Source organism: Rosa chinensis, chromosome 3 (assembly GCF_002994745.2).
Source record: "Rosa chinensis cultivar Old Blush chromosome 3, RchiOBHm-V2, whole genome shotgun sequence".
Classification (NCBI taxonomy): Eukaryota; Viridiplantae; Streptophyta; class Magnoliopsida; order Rosales; family Rosaceae; genus Rosa; species Rosa chinensis.
Window position 1 is genome coordinate 20738641 of NC_037090.1, and position 16470 is coordinate 20755110.

At 37.8% G+C, this 16470-nt stretch overlaps 2 protein-coding genes across 2 annotated transcripts; one reads left to right on the forward strand and one right to left on the reverse strand.

Moving 5' to 3' along the window:
• Positions 1 to 3780: 3780 nt before the first annotated feature.
• LOC121052398 lies at positions 3781 to 5107 on the forward strand. The gene is made up of 3 exons (XM_040517300.1): positions 3781 to 3822; positions 3950 to 4058; positions 4778 to 5107. Exons 1-3 carry the CDS (start codon positions 3797 to 3799, stop codon positions 5096 to 5098), a joined length of 456 nt encoding a protein of 151 aa, XP_040373234.1. The 5' UTR covers positions 3781 to 3796; the 3' UTR covers positions 5099 to 5107.
• Positions 5108 to 5548: 441 nt separating this feature from the next.
• LOC112192164 (lysosomal Pro-X carboxypeptidase) lies at positions 5549 to 13909 on the reverse strand. Its single transcript, XM_024331746.2, has 10 exons — positions 13269 to 13909; positions 12908 to 13097; positions 12641 to 12774; positions 12220 to 12332; positions 11995 to 12118; positions 11715 to 11870; positions 7045 to 7200; positions 6722 to 6801; positions 6570 to 6619; positions 5549 to 6060 (listed from the first exon to the last, which is right to left on the reverse strand). The coding sequence occupies exons 1-10, from the start codon at positions 13671 to 13673 to the stop codon at positions 5921 to 5923; spliced, it is 1548 nt and encodes a 515-aa protein (XP_024187514.1). The 5' UTR covers positions 13674 to 13909; the 3' UTR covers positions 5549 to 5920.
• Between the last annotated feature and the right edge of the window lie 2561 nt (positions 13910 to 16470).

The window sequence follows — 16470 nt, forward strand, 5'->3', positions numbered from 1 at the left end:
GATACTTGTGTTGGGACGAATATAGTTTTGACTGGTCTATCGATCTCTTGCATACTCAGATAGCAGATTTTGATGGTTTTGTCTCCAAATTTCAAGTTCGTGGCAATTGTCTTATTGTTGATAATTATCTTAAAGAGGCTGGGAGTTTACCTTCAGTTGTTTGCTAGTTTCTCTATAAGTACGTGATTCAGAGCAGTATTGTATTGTACATGAACAACTTGTTGGTGTAGTACACATTCTGGTTTGTTCTAGCTTAGCTCTAGCTTCAAGTCATTTATGGCTTGTGTCTACTCCCAAGATTTTTCAGAATGTCATTCTAAACAATTGTAATCGTTAAAGTTTCAATGAATTCACTTTTCAAAAGTTAAAAAAAAAGATCTAAGATGGATTAAGTTATAGAAAGATACATACACTACCAAATTTCATTACGTTGAACTTGAAAATATAATGTTTATGTTGTTGAAAATATAATGGTTTTGTTGTTTTCCTTTGTTTCAGCTGTGTAAAGTGGGGACCTTGGTCCTCACATGAGAATTGCATGTCCTGTAAATGTGTAAATATTGGACCACACACTATGATAACAGTCCCACATATACCTGTTTGCATATATCCAGCCGATTTCTTAGACCTAATTTCTCAACGAGACCGACTTACAGGAGATGTGAGTTTTAGTTTGATATACATAGGGATAAGGAGGGAGTGGATGCAACATATTCAGAGCATCAACGAAAAAGAGTGGCTTCTTTAATGCTTAGAGATACGTATTCAAAGCTAAGATGATCACCTTTCAGAAATCAGAACAGTATTGTACACAAATTCAATAACGTAGCTAGCTAATTCAAAGTCTCCAATAACCCTTTTCTCTACAATCTCTGTAGGCTTGAGCCAAAAAAATCAAAATCAAAATGATGGAGATCTATATATAAGCTCAAGCTCCTGCAATTGGTGAAACAACTATATTTAATGAACTAATACATGCAAGTGTACACATCATGAACTAATAAATTAGATTAAATTACTTGAATATGGATTAACATATGTGGTGGAAGGTATGAGAAGTCAGCGAAAGGTCTGACATTTCAGACAAAAATTGAATTTTGCCCAAGAAATTATTTAATTAGTTGGCCTGCAGTTTAATAAAGCTTTTAAGTTCCTCTGGTAACTACTCTTTACTATAAACACGGCATTAATTCAAACAAGCACAAAATGATATCTGACATATTATATAATAGCACCACAGTACTGTCTAATTACTCATTGCCCAACTACAAGCACCAAACTACCCGCAGACATTAAAAAAAAACAATATGGCTTATAATAATTGTATGATGTAATAAGTATAAGCAGAGGCAATAGTGTAGTGTAGTGTAGTGTAGCTAGCTAGCAATTTCCCAAGGCATCACATCATATCATATAGAATTGCAGATGTAGTCTTTAATTGATTAATCCAGAGCCACAGGGTGTTTGGGAAAGAAGAATAAAGAATTGAAGCATGTAGAACTAAATGGAAGACGCCACGTCTCCCAAATCCCTGGTTGTCAGGATTGGCCTGCCCTTCAAGGCTTACCACCTTACCAGTACTCCTTCACTTATATATTAATTACTAATACTACATGTTAGATCAGATCAGAAAGCATGCGAGGGCATGATCTATATAAGATGGTAGGGCTCACAAGATGAATTACCAAAGCCCGGTTTTATCGATCCTTACGTCTAATTCCTGTTTGAGTACTGTTGGTTGGTGCTGCTGCATAATCTGCATGCCATACAAACTTGGATCAGAAAGCATGGCGATCAATCGACCCAACTGGGTTGTCGACACGTGGCTTTGTGACTGTTGTGGACAAATTGTAGGGTTTTGCAGAGGAGCTGCGTAGTACTGTAGAGTGGTACACTTTATATGTGAACATGATGATAGTATATGAACCCTAAATTGCCCAAGCAATTGAGAAAGATAGACGTGGGTTATGAAAGAGGCTCTGTCAACTTGCCTTTGAAGAACTTGCATTGCAAACTTTACAAGGCAGCAGTAGCATGCGTTACCATGCACACATTTCAACTTTTATGTAGAGCAAGATAGATAGCTTGTGCATGTATCTCTTATTTTCACTGTTCAATGTTCTATATGTAATGAGAGATAGTACTGTACTCCATTTTTCTTCTTCATGGGGAAAAAAAAAAGACAATAGTGTCAAATAAATATTTATCTACATGAGGACGGTGTTTCCACAATATATATCAGGTATACTAGTTTTGTCCCACGTAAAATTTCATTTAAATTATATTATTGCTCGGTTTTTAAAGACACTTTTCAATGTATAGACATCTACATTTTTTTTTTTTTTTTACAAAACAAGGAGCTTTTACTCAAATAAGAATAAAGTAACACATATTTCAAAATCTACTAATGCATCTGGAACTTGATTTTCTTCACAAAATATAAGAAGAGGATGAATTGAATTCAAGAGATATTATGCAAGCAAGAGGTACGAGGTGACGACATCTATATATTATGCAAGCAAGAGGAAATAATCAGCTTCCATCGGCTTACCTAGTAGCGTAGCCTCTCTAGCTAATAGCTTAGTTTCTTTGCTTACTTTGTTCTATTTACTAAATATATATTGCTCCTCATTTTTAACGAAAATAGGAAAGTTGCAAGAAGCTGTTAGACAATCTATCAATCTAATAGGTATGATCATGTTAAGTACATATGGGGCGATTGCTTACACTATTCCGAACCCGTAAACACACCCTACACGTACATGCATGTCAGTTTGTATATTGACCACACAACCCCAACACCGTCTCCGTATGCTTTTTTATTTTTTTGCATTTTAACTATTGCTTAGTGAAAGGAGGTTGTATGGCTCGGAAAGACAAAAGTTCAATGAGTCTTAATTTGAGACATTATCAAAAAATGATGGAAGAAAATTAACGAAATTGTCTAAAAGACTGGAGGGTCCATGAGGACTTAATCCTACGTGTAGACTGAGACAAGGGTGAAGGAGATTAATTGCCAATACAAGAATGTGTGGATTAAAGTGCATTGATCACTATCTCACTTCTAAAGTACCGACCGATCCGATCAAAGTTGATCTAAAACAATCACCTGGATTTTTAGTTTTGTGTTGTCGAATGTCTTGGATAGTTGAAATAGCGATGTAACATTATCACTAATCAATTAAAATGACAAGTAGTCTCATATGGGTCTCACATTTTTTTTCTTTTTTGAATTCAAATTGTACAGGTTCAATTTATTATGACCTGTATATACCTCCGAGTTGTCAACATATACAATGATAGGCTTCCAAATATATCTATGACTTCCATATCACAGTTTTCACTTTCAAAGTGTCTTAAATGGAAAACCCAGTTGGCCAAATTTTTGATCAATAATGAACCGACATTTTACTGAATCCTTGCCTAACTTTGAAGATAGTAAAAGCTGAACGGGACCGCGTAGTCTATCATTTTTTATCTGTATCAATCACCAGATTCGATCATAAGTGATAATCCAACTGCCTCCAAACGTTCCAATAATTTGTGTAAACATACTAATAACATCCAAAATTATTCTAGTTAGGTCGTCAACACTTGGTTGTTAATTAGGTCCAAGTTTACTACGTTGCGTGTTCGTTTGGCCATATGTAATGGCATTTTTCGTTGCTCTATTCCACATGATCGACATCAATTTGTCGTTAAAGGTGGAGTTTAACTGGTTTCCTTCTTTAATTAATTGGATTGGTAAAACTTAACACCGATAGAATTTGAAGAAGTGAATAGGGTCAAGTTGGTTATGGTGGTACGTATAGAGATTATCAGGTAATCTTCTTAGTGCTATTTTTGTTTTTTAATTTTGATATTCTAAACTCGGTAGCAACCGATGTAATGACCGTGATCAAGGTTATTGAATTGGCATGAGCTTGTGATTGGAAACATGTGTGCTTAGAATGGCGGTGGTTGGCGTTGTTCGCGTACCTGTCAGCGGTGGCGTGGTTGACTTTCATGGTGTTTCGGGTCGTGGTGTTGACAGCAGCGGTCGTGGCTTGAAGCTTTTTGGCTGGAACAAAGTCACCGGAAACGCTGCCTGTGCCGGCGACTCGCGTTCCGGATCGAACGAACCCAATCGCGGGGCGTTCGCGATCCGGATCGCTGGTGTTGGCGAACTCAAAAACAGATCAAACAGATCAAAAACATCCTCTGAATCTCTGATCAAACAGATCAAAAACATGGCCTCCATAGTCCATACGGATCAAGCAGGAGCTCAGAGCCATACGGATCATGCACCGACTCACCGGAATCTGGATTCTGGATTCTGGAAACTCAGAGCCAATCCCTGTGTTTTTGATCTGTTGTCGAAGTGTCGAACCATGGTGTTGGCAATCGAACTCAGAGCCCATTCCAATCACAAATTCACAACTCAAGTCTCAAACAGTCAAACAGATCAAAAACACGGCGTCACCGACTCACCGGAATCTGGAAACTCACACAGATCAAAATTTACTTTTAAGCATTATTTTTCTTTGTTGGATTGAAAAACTCAATTAATTTTTGAGTAGTAGTGACAATTTATTTTTATTTTATAATTTTTCTTGAGATTTTTATTTATGGTATGGTTATCTCTTTATTATTTTTTATAATTTTATTTATCATAATTAATTTATTTTAATTAAAATTAGCTAATATATCCTAGCGTACCGCGTACCCTGAAGACTAGCGTACCGCGTACCCGTACCGCGTTCCCGTACCGCAGCGTTCCGCGTTTCGTGTGACTTTGGGCTGGAAGGAAGCACATGCTTGGCAGCGTGTTTTGGAGTGGTGGGGTGCCGGAGCTGTGATTGGTGGATCGTACAGTGGCGACTGGCTAGGATTCTCTACTAAATGGAGGGTCAGGCAGAAGGGCTGCTGGGATTGCGACCTGGTGGCGTGGGCCGCGGGGGTCGGTTGCCATGGTGGTGCCTTATCTGCACGGTGGCAGGAGCAATTGCACCTAAGGTTTCTTGGTTGGGCCTATTCCTTTTGCACACAGGCTTGGGTTTGTATGTGGGCCTACGTTTTTGGGTTCCATTTTTTAATTTTAATTGTTTTTTTCTGTTAGAAACTTAGAATTCCTTTTTTCCCTGGGGAAGGAATTTATAATTGCTCAAGTTTGAGTTATGTCACCTTGCTTCCTGTGCACCTTGATTTCCTGCAAGTTGTATAGGGTAGTTTTGGATTCATTTCATTGCCTTTAAAAATGTTGAATTGCTTAGATAATTACTCTTTTGACAGCTCTATAGAGGTGAAATACATGAGTTGATATAATTATCAAAAATAAAATAAATTAATTAATTAAAATAAAATAAAAGTTACATTCTCCATTAGGAAGACTATCGAAACAAATTTGGATTGGAGTTTTTTCCTAAAGGAAATTCACCACTATGTGCATATAGACCCTCCCCCCAGAATATACGATTTAGTGGGTAGGAATTTGTAAGTCCAACTACCTGTCTATTTTTTTTTTCTTTTTTTTTTTTGATCAAATGAATAATTCATTGGAAGCTCATCATTCGAAACATTCAGAAAGCCATTCCGGCAAACTTTTGGGCTACTACAGTGGCTCCAAGCACAACTTTTGGGCTTCTTGGATGGTACAGTCTTAATGTCACCTACAAAATAGGTATAATGCTCCAACATATTATTCTGACCCAATGCAACCCATTGAGGACCGGGAACAGATTCTATAAATAATTCTTTGAATTTTTGACAATTCTTGTGGACTTCGATTTTGTTAACCCACTTTGTTTTCGATCAATTTCTTCTTTGACCCCGTTACAAACAGTGTATACAGAAGAATTTGTTCATTGTTTAAGAAAACTCAGGAAGGCACTTCTTAGATGTCTGCAGCCTCAATACTTTCAAGGCAAAGGGAAACGAATGGTTAAGATAGTTGATCATGAGCAAGGTCATGATAATATTCTGAGATCCACTTTGCAATGATCTTGATCTCTTGCTTCCTCACATCTTCAAGCCATTCTGGATCTTCACTGGTTTTGAACCTCAAATCTACATGGTGAGCACCTGTTCATAGAGAACCAACATCACAAATGTGTCGGTATGCATTTTTCTCAAATTGCCTTCATATATTTATAGAGTAGCACTCTATAGCTAACCATTTAATTTCATATCAAGAAGTTAACCATCTTTTAGACTAATTTTTCAGTCACATATCGACATCTCTACATTTCAGTTTTTAGATCCCTATGACTAGATCACTTATGCAAATTTTTAGCCAAATTGATTATCGTTTCGGTACTGAACTAGGTCAAATCAATGGACAAACCGAATATGCCCTACCTGAACCGTTTGTGTTCATGATTAGTAAATTACAATTATAAATAACCAAACGATCATCAATTTGGCTGAAAATTTGCAGAAGTAATCTACTCATAGAGACCTAAAACTGAATGATAGAGATGCCAGTATGTAACAAAAAAATTGGCCTGAAAAGTGATTATGTTCTTAATACGAAGCTAACTGGTTAGCTCTATAACGCTCCTATATATTTATTTATATGACTAGCTATGAACCTTTTTTTGCAACAATTGCTACTATGCTCTCGGAAATATTGTTCAGCACCCTGAAAAGATAAACACCAAAAGAAATTATTATGGGGAAGAAATTAATGGGGTTGAGTTTAGAGCTTGAGGCGGTTAAAATTAAAGAAGAAAATGATTATTACCCTCCACCACTCCAAGGGTCTCTTAAGCCATTAAAGAAGATAATGTTGCTCCCATATCTTCTCAAAACCCTCTTGATATCCTGCCAATTTAAACAGTACTTCCAACATTGAGCCTTGAAACCCAAGTTACCTCTAATTTCCATAAAATTCTTGCGAACAGTAAGTATATAATACACACACACAATGTTTCTCTCACAATTATTGTCTCGTGTAAGAATAATTCTCATCTCAATCTCAAGAAAGAAAGAAACTAACAAAGTGTACTCAACTAATTGATATGAAGTTGGGAAAATGATGAAAAATGATGATGATAGAGGACTCACATGCCCGCCAAACTCGGTGGTGATCCAATGAGGCCTAGGTTCAATGCCATAAGCCCTTTCGCAATAAGAGACTCGATTTTTGTATTGCCACTCAGAAGGTGGGAATATGCTCTCCTCGTTGTTAGCACTTGCTGGCATTATCATCTCTGTACACGCCTGCAGTTCGTACCAAATTTTTATAACTCAAAATGATGATCGAGTACTACGTATAAGTCCATTATCATCCTTTGATTCAGTGGTATAAGTCCGGCTTTGGACGACTAATTTTTATTTTTATATTTTAAAGAAAATGTCAATTCATTGTAATTTAGCAAGACCAGCCTATTGAAACTTTTAGGAAGAATTTTTATCTAACTAAACACTTTCAAGCTATGAAATCGATCCAGCCCTTCAGAAATTCATTGGATGCATGCATAAAGAGAAAATGAATTCTAAATAAATCTATCACATCGGATCTATTTAACTATTTTTTCCCGCCCCGCTCTTAGCCTTGAGGCGGTCTTCAATCTCATTCTCATCTCTTTATTTTTGTTTTTTTTTTTTAATGAAAAACCTTTTATTCCAAGATACGAAGATTACATACGACGAGAATGCCTAGTGGTGGACATAAGTTCTCCATTCTCCTCCTTAAGAACAACCTCAATTACAAGTCCGTCAACAGCTATGACATCCATGAGCCAAAAGGGCCCAATCCCTAACCAAACTGATCGCCCGATTTCTCGGGCAACATAACAATACCAATCTAGAGAATCACGATAAATTCGCACCGCCAATACTAAGAACAGCCATGTCATCCTCCTCCATACCGTGTCCCAAAATAACCAAACCACGTACAAGAATAAATCGCTGCCATATTGACCACTAGAAAAATAAAGCCATATCAATAGCTCATCAGACAAACCAACTCAGGAGTATCCATACCTGCTCATATTCAATCTAAATAAGAAAATGACTCCCTTAAACACGGTGACCCAAAACCGCTAGACCACGTTCAAAACCTCTTCCCCAATACCTCGACCATAAGATGATACCGAGAATAATAATTCCAACAATTCGTGGGAGTGACACCATGTCAATAATACAACCATATCACTAAGAAACCCAAACCCGAGCTTGAGAGAATAGGGACTCAAAAGACCTAGCCAAAAAACAAAAGACAAAAACCTTAAAAAACAAAAGACAAAAAAAAAGTAACAAGAGACAATGCTGCCATCAGCCTTCACCTTTCACAACCAAAGCTCGACTCCGGCCAAAAAGAAAAACACAAAGTGAAGTTGGTGCCCGTAACCACATAACCGCAAAGCCTTGCCCAAAGGCAAGGCGGCCGCCGTAGTTCGAAAACCTTTCACACATCTACTCCAATAGCAGCCCACCACACACAGCCTGAAGATACCAGAGCAAGCCAACAATTATATACCACGGTGTTGTACGCCGCCAATCATCGTGCCCACCGCTGCCAAGTCCGGTATCCCCTTCTCCCATTAACCCAGCCCTAGAAGATTGTCCCCAATAATCCAAACCCAGATCCACCCAAAATTATTATAGAGATTGACCTGATCAGACTCAGATATTGATGAACCCTCAACCATGGCTCAACAATTTGCCATAGAACACCATACCACCACCATGATCTCCCTGAAGCCGCCATCAATTTCGCTTGAGAAGACAAGAGAAACCGGCGCAGCATCTCCCACCCAGGACTTCGAACTAACAACACCATAGCCCGTCTAGCTACACCTATCTCATGCCGACTAAGCAAGGAGCTGTCGTCATCGTGAGGGTGCCGCGGAACAAGTGTGACGAGATACTCTATTTTACCCAAACTCTAAACCGCTCTGACTTTTGCTGAGCTAGGCTATCTAAAGAGACCTCCTTGAGTGATGATGATTCTTCGTTCTCGCCTCTTTATTTTGTTATTAGTCTGTGTATATATTACAATTTTTTGTCCACTCATTTACTGGTGACCATGAAATTTATGGTCACTCATCATTGAATTTAAATTCAAATGTTGAGACTAAATATAAATATAAGTATTATAAATGTTATAATCTCAACCATTGAATTTCGACCACCGCAGAACGTCGCCTTTTCCACGCCACCATCGTCCTTCCCTTCTCTGGTCTGGGCAACTAAAACACCGCTGCTGCCATGATGTCAAAACCTAGGTTTCGCACTTCAGGTCGCTCCGAAGAGTTCAGAGGCCGATTATGAAATAGGTGAGATTTGTTCTAGTTCTTCTTAGGTGCAAAGATCGAGGTGGAAGAAAAGAAGATTATAGAGGGAGTTTTAAAAAAGAAAAAAGAAAAAAAAGGGGGATAAAATTGAAAGTTTTATGTGAAAGTTTGATGAAGAGGTCCAAATATTAAGAGAATAAAGAGATATGAAACAACCACCCAATATATTTTGATTCCAATTAAAGAGAGTGTCTTCCCTCTTCTATTTCAATGGGGTTGATACCTAGAGAATAAGGGAAAAAAATGCAAACAGTACTTGACCTTTGGCCCATTAGTAACTTTAGTACCTGACAAAAAAAAAATTTCACTTTGATACTTGAAGTTCGGAACCCGACCCAACTTTAGTACCTAAAACACTGTTGGCCGTTACGGAGTTAGCCACCTGAAATAACTTGAAGGACATATAAGTAATTTCAACTCCTTTTTTTATATTTATTTATTTTTTTTAATTTCCACGCACTCTTTTCTTCTTTCCTCTATCTCTCTCTCTCTGCTAATTTCCACTCTCTCTCTCTCTTCTTCAAGCTCGAGAAAATTGGGCTGCTGGAGAAAGATTTTCCCAGAAGCAACACATGGCTGTTTGATCTCGGACTCAGAGAGATGGACCTGCTTCCCAGGCCTGGCCAATCGGACCTCCGTGGCCCTACGACGCCATTTGATTTGATTCTGAGATCCCTCACCAGTTGGGGATTTGACAATCGATATTTGTGTTTTTGTATTTGTTATGATCTTGGTCTGAATTGGCTGTGGCGGAGGTCGAGTAATCGATCCAGATTTGGATTGATGTTGTTTGATGTTTCCCAAGCTGTGAGGATCGAAGTTAGGGCCTTGATTGGTGGTGGGATGCGACGGCGACCGGCTTTTGGTTTTGAACTGCAGATGGCTTTTTTTCTGGAAGATGTGGCACAATTGAGACCGTCACTTTTTCTGGACGATGCGATGGCTTCGAGGACAGTTTTGAACTGTAGACGGCGACGGGGTTTTGGTTTGGTGGTCTGACTTTGTACACGAGATCGGTCCCGATTGTGAATTGTTTGGATTGCTTAGTGTGCTGCATCTCTATTGTCGTCAATGGTGATGGTAATATCGATGGTGTCTTACATGTCCGGTGCTCTGGGTATACAATGGGTTTTCTGGACAGTCGGCGGTGGAGGAGATGAAAGCATTGAATTTATGGCTGAATTGAAAGTGAGAGAGAGAGAGAGAGAGTGTGTGTGTGGAGGATTTTGAAAAATCAGGGAAGCAAGGAACTATAGGCAGATTGAACAAGAGCAGATTTGGACAAAACCTGTCGACTCCCAATTCATGGTCTCCGTCTCCGACGACAAAACCCTCCATCTCTTGGACTTCGAAACCGGAGCAGATTGAACAAGAGCAGATTTGGACTCTCCACACACAAAGAGTCTCCGAAAGCCCTGAGATACGAAACCTCACCATCTAGTAGAATAGGCAGCGGCATTCTTTGGAACTCCTCCTTTGCTAGATCAAAAGCAAAGATGCCAGGTCCGTCGTCCTCGTCATCTAGCCAATGAAGTGCCTCATTGGAAAGAGTCCCCCTAAAATCAGAGTCGAAGTAGAAGTCGAAGTCGAGAGGGACTTCAGTCCTTTTCCAAGTGTTGGCTTTTGATGAGAAGATGTGCATTTCCTTGCTGCTGCCATTCTCCTCCATCTCATCATCAGCAACACTGACTTTGAAGCTGGCAATAACTATGTAGTAGTCAGTGGCCGACAAATAGCCAAAACCATAGTAGGGTAGACAGGTTTTTGAGGGAAGATCAGCTGGGTCAGGTAATTTTTTGAAGAATTGAGTTGATGGGTTCCAGATATACATGTCGTTTTCTTGATTACAAAGCATTGCAAGTATCAACCTCATCAAAACCCTCTAAGGCCACACAAACTAAGAGAGCGTGAGGAAGAAGATGACGAACATTGAAGGGACCATAATACCCTTCAAAGTTTGCTAGGTGGCTAACTCCGTAACGGCCAACAGTGTTTTATGTATTAAAGTTGGGTCGGGTTCCGAACTTTAGGTACCAAAGTGAAATTTTTTTTTTGTCCGGTACTAAAGTTACTAATGGACCAAAGGTCAGGTACTGTTTGTATTTTTTTCCCAGAGAATAAAGAGGAACTTTTCAACAAGAAAACTATAATAAAATAGAATGGACAATTTATGATTTTAATTACCTTTGGTGTTAAAAGTAGAATTTTGTAGCCTACATTATGCTCAACTCAATCGTAGTGAATTCCTAATACACATATAACCGGTCTTAAATATTGTTATTGACATTTAGGTGCCTAATTCGTTCCAAAGACAATGTAAATATTTCACAAGTTGATAATGAGACTCTGTGTAATTTTACTTATTTTATTTTGGTACAAAAAAATTCAAAATTTAGGAAAGAAAGAAAGAAAAAAAAAAGAAAAAGAATTCCCTACCTGCCATTGCCATCCTCCGAGGTCGTGAGGATCTGAGTTATCATTAAGATCGAAACACGTAGCCGTCCCACTGTAGTTATAGTAGACAGTAGCTGTACCATATAATTTTGCAAATGTATCATTTCCTGTCGTTGGATCATCTATCGCCTTACACATCTGCACCACGGCACCACCATAAAAATCACATATTTCTCATCTCTACTAAAATATATGCCATTTTATAGATCTCAATAGAAAAAATGAAAAATGAAAAGTTTTGTTGTGTATGTGTTTCTGTAACCTGTTTAACTGGATATGCTGGCAAGGGATTTAAGAAATTCGAAGGAGTAGGATAATCTGTCATTGCTGTGTAAATATAAGCAGTTCTAAGCCAACCTTCAAGATCATTTGCGCTAATATAATTCCTGTAACGAATGTAATCAAATATTTTAAATAAATACTTCACAATAAATATTTTTATATTATTACTGTGTAGACATAAATACCAAATGAATCATGATCGTACTTGCATATTTTAAACGATTTCCGGAGTAGCTCAAGCCCTCCACGTTGGTTTGCAGTGTCTTCGATCTGTTGCCATGAGCCTTTGATCACTTTGTAACAATTCTCACTCTCACTCTAATTGAGCCATCACATGCAACAATTAAAATAAGTATTCAGTAAAAGTTACCGTTACATGAATATGCTTAACCACCAAATAATTACTTACTTTTGAACCATAAGCACTCATTAACATCATTTTCTATGAACAGTGTTGCATGTGTGTGACACATGCATTATCACATTATTGGATGATATTTATAGTAAGGTATGGTTACTCGACATCTAAGTACTTTAACTGATCTTAAAGCTCACGCTCATGTCTTTTAGCTAGCTTTGGATAAGTATGGAATCAGAATGACGGAGAGAGAGAGAGAGACAGGTACCCTAAAGTCTTTAGTGACTATATCGTTGAAGCTATAAGGAGATGTTATATTCTCAAAATTGAGGATTGGGGAAGATGATGCCAAAGCTCCAATTGTAACATGGGGATACTTCAACCTAAACCATGCTGCCAGCACTGCATAAAAATTAAAAATTTATAAATATACAAAATGAAGATTTTCTTGGGTCAATTATGAAACTTATATATAATTAAAAAACATTTAATAAATGAGAAGAATATCCATAATGAATGAAAATATTTAACATACTTCCTCCATAGGAACCTCCAAAGACCACTACAGGTGAGTCAGTTGCTGTCAAATTATTCTTCAAATCAATAATTAACGAAGCATAATCTGCCAAGGCTTGTGTGGAGCTTAGATATCCAAGTGTAGTTGAATTGCTATAAGCCACATCTTTCTTGCCCCCAAAAGGTATAGACTTTCCATAGAACCTATGCTGCAATTTGATCGTGATATATACATGAATGTTATTTTATCAATTATCATATTGTCTAATTTGGATAAATGATCAATTTGGCTCTCGTTATTCACTTATTCTAATGTTAAATTGACAATCTAAAAACAGTGTTCATACAATGGAAATTACCAATTCGGAAATTGAATTTACCTCAATGAAAATGACGAGGGCTTTGAACTGGGGCGCTGTCTCATACAGAAAACCAGTGTTCTGCGCAAACCATTCTATGTTCCCTTCATTACCAGTGTAGACAAAGATTGGAGCATTGCTCTTGGCGCCTCCCCAGAACGTATCATTTATCAAATACCTCTGTTGAAAAGATTCATAGCTCTTGGGATAGTAATTGAAATGATCAAGGACTTGGGTGAAGTATTTGGTTCTGTAAAGTTGGTTTTGACGAGCAGAAAGTGATATCTTATCTTCTGGGGATATAAGTGAAGATGGGAATCTAGGAGGAGGGGATTTGGCAGAGTAGACAGGAAGACAATGAATCAGCAAACAGAAGAAAGAGAAGAAGAAAAGAAATGGGGACCCAGATTCTGTCATCTTCTTCATGGTTTTGGGTTTCTCTGGTATTGCAGAGAGACTTTGAAGTGTGGAGAAGTCTTGGTAAATCCGAGAGGGAGAGAGAATCTGGGATATTTCCAAAGTCTACGAGTTCTGCAGAATAGGCCAAGAGAGCGTGGCTGTCATGGATAAAAAGTCGGTTATCCTGGTTGGACTAATTTGACTAGTTTTGTGCTGGAAATCAGACTCGGTAAGAGAAAACGAAAAAGAGAAGAAAAAATCTAGGGTGGTGGGCAGAATATGTAATGCACGTATAATTTAGTGAGATAAGGTTACCCACTGTGATTAAAATCTTTGGTTAGTTTTTTAATTTCTGGGATTTGGGTTGTTGTAGAGGGGTTGGAGCTGTTGGATACTTTTTATTAAGAATAAAAATATGAGGTGATATTTACACTCTTGTGTGTTAGAAATGTTGGCATAAACTGTATGATTATGTAATTGGTGTTTTCTAATATAATTATGTGACTATTGGACATTCATTATAGTCCTGTGCGTATTCAGTGCATAACACTGACAGCGTGCTAGTCACATGCTGGTAAATAATAGGCCTCTGTAGGGGTGGGTTCGATTTATATCGGTTCAGTTTGAAGTCTAAATCAGGAATTGAAGAAGTTCAAGGTGGTGCTGAACAATCGTCTTGGAAAGAAGGTGAAGGTGAAGGTGAAGGACAATGAAAACGACATCATCAACTTCCTGGACGCTAGAGGTCCTCTTCTGATTTCTTCTCCTTTTCTGTAAGAGTCAATACTTTCATCGTCCTCCTCTGATCCTAATGAAGACAAGCACGACATGTCGCTGATCCAAACTGGGTTTTAAGGATTGTGAGCTAATGTGTATTGGGTGCTTTGAATTTGAAACCCCGATTGAAAAAGGATCAACGTTTAGCCAGTTTAGAAAAGAATTAAGAGTTGGGTATGAGTTAAAATTGGATTTGAAGCTGAATCCCGTAAGGGGTAAAATTGGAATTGGATTATTAGTACGATTTGGGGATCAATGGAGCTTTTAGTTTTGGGAACAATTGCCCAATTTAATTTCGGTATGATTAGCCATACTTACTTGAGTTTCAATTTTGGTTTTGGTGTTCTTTACGTTATTCAATCGCTGGTTTGAATTTTCCTATTCATCCAATAAACTGCGAGTTATATTTGCTTCACAACCAATCATTCTGAATTTGGGTTCAAATCCATTGGTTAGGTGTTTCTTTCTTTCCCCAATTTTGGTATCTAATCACTTTCTGAGCTCCATTGTAGAATGCGTTTTAGTCATTTGCTGGTAGATTTCTCATATTCAAATTTTTTTTTTTTGATGAATGATTTCTCATATTCATTGAGATAGAGAAAGCAGCTACTATTTAGATATGAGGATTTTGTCTGTTGAGTGTTAAATGTTGCTGGGATTGATCAAAAAATAAGGGATATGATGAACAAACAATTTGCTTTTGATCAGTGTTTAGGTAGAAGAGGTGGGTGGAGATGGAGGAATGGGGGAGAGGAGGACAGAGAGGGATGGTTTTTTCCTTTGATTAGATTTTTTTTTAAAGGAAAATTGTGTGAAATGACAAATTTAGCCCTTTAAGTGGGCCCAGTTTACAGCTAATATGGATGGCACAGTAAAATTTGGACACAGTTGATTGAAATTGAGAGTGCAGGGGTGTTGCTGATCAAATTGAAACCGCAGGGACTAACATGATGTTGGACCCAAAACACAGGGTACTAAACTGAAATTTTTCCATGATAATAATATGCCAATACTCATATGCATCAATGTTTGATGAATGACAATGTAATGAAGAACATAGATAGATAGCTGGGCATTTAGATATGTAATCAGTGCTCACATTTAAGTCACAAAATGTCAAACAAGAATAACAAACCATAATTCACAAAGTTTAAAACTCAACCACCGATCATTTTAAAAGGTTTCCCCAGGACCCCCTACCTTGATTTCAATGCTAACTTGCTCTACTTAGCTCCACTCCACTTCACTATTCCAATAACTCCCTATTTTGTTTGGGGGAAGGTAGTGGGTTTCGGCCCAGTTTATGCTTGTTTTTTAGCGAGCGTTAGTCTACACTGCTATGGTTTATTTTTACACCAAATTAATGAATTTCCTGGAGTACCAAAATTGAGTGCATTAACGAAGGGAGATTCAAGGTAGTTTTCTCAATGTAAGTTGAGATTTGTAGTTGTGTAGGCTCTTGATTAGTTGGGTGAGAATGTACTAGCGGATGGTACACTTTTTCCCTTACCTATTTGACCACTGATGTAGGATACAAGCATATGGGGATCATCTGTAAGTGTTGTTCTGGCACTGGGACTAAATGAATTTTTTATTTTTAATGATCCTTGAAAAAAACGAGGAATAATTTATTGAAAGGAAAGAAAAAGATTACAAGTTTGCAGTAATCACTAAAACTAACTGCATGTGAGAATCACAATGACAATAAATCAGTGAAAACAAAAATAAGGGAGACCTAACATATCCCTATTACAAAGAGATGTGGCGAATGGAGGACTTGAGTCCCACCAGATAAACTCAGTAGAAGATGAGCCATAATTAGGAAGTATATCTGCTACTTGATTTCTTTCCCGAAATATATGAGACAGCCGAAATTGCATTTGAGAGATTTGATGCAAGCAGTTTTCCTACTCCACCTATAGTTGCCAAGGTACCAAGTGTGGGGATCAAAGAAAATTAAGAACAAGAGTTGAGTCGATCTTTATTGAATGAAATCTCTAAGACTTTGTAAAAAAAAAAAAAGTGTCTAAATATATATATATATATA

What these genes read in the sequence shown, in the direction of transcription:
- LOC112192164 (XM_024331746.2), bottom strand. Translation starts at nt 13,673, where the DNA reads ATGAAGAAGATGACAGAATCTGGGTCCCCATTTCTTTTCTTCTTCTCT. An exon ending in TGGAGGTTCCTATGGAGGAA is followed by an intron (nt 12,775 to 12,907) that starts GTATGTTAAATA and finishes ATTTTTATGCAG; the next exon opens with TGCTGGCAGCATGGTTTAGG. An exon ending in TCGGAGGATGGCAATGGCAG is followed by an intron (nt 7,201 to 11,714) that starts GTAGGGAATTCT and finishes TACGAACTGCAG; the next exon opens with GCGTGTACAGAGATGATAAT.
- LOC121052398 (XM_040517300.1), top strand. Translation starts at nt 3,797, where the DNA reads ATGGTGGTACGTATAGAGATTATCAG. An exon ending in GTACGTATAGAGATTATCAG is followed by an intron (nt 3,823 to 3,949) that starts GTAATCTTCTTA and finishes ATGTGTGCTTAG; the next exon opens with AATGGCGGTGGTTGGCGTTG. An exon ending in GTCGTGGCTTGAAGCTTTTT is followed by an intron (nt 4,059 to 4,777) that starts GGCTGGAACAAA and finishes CGTGTGACTTTG; the next exon opens with GGCTGGAAGGAAGCACATGC.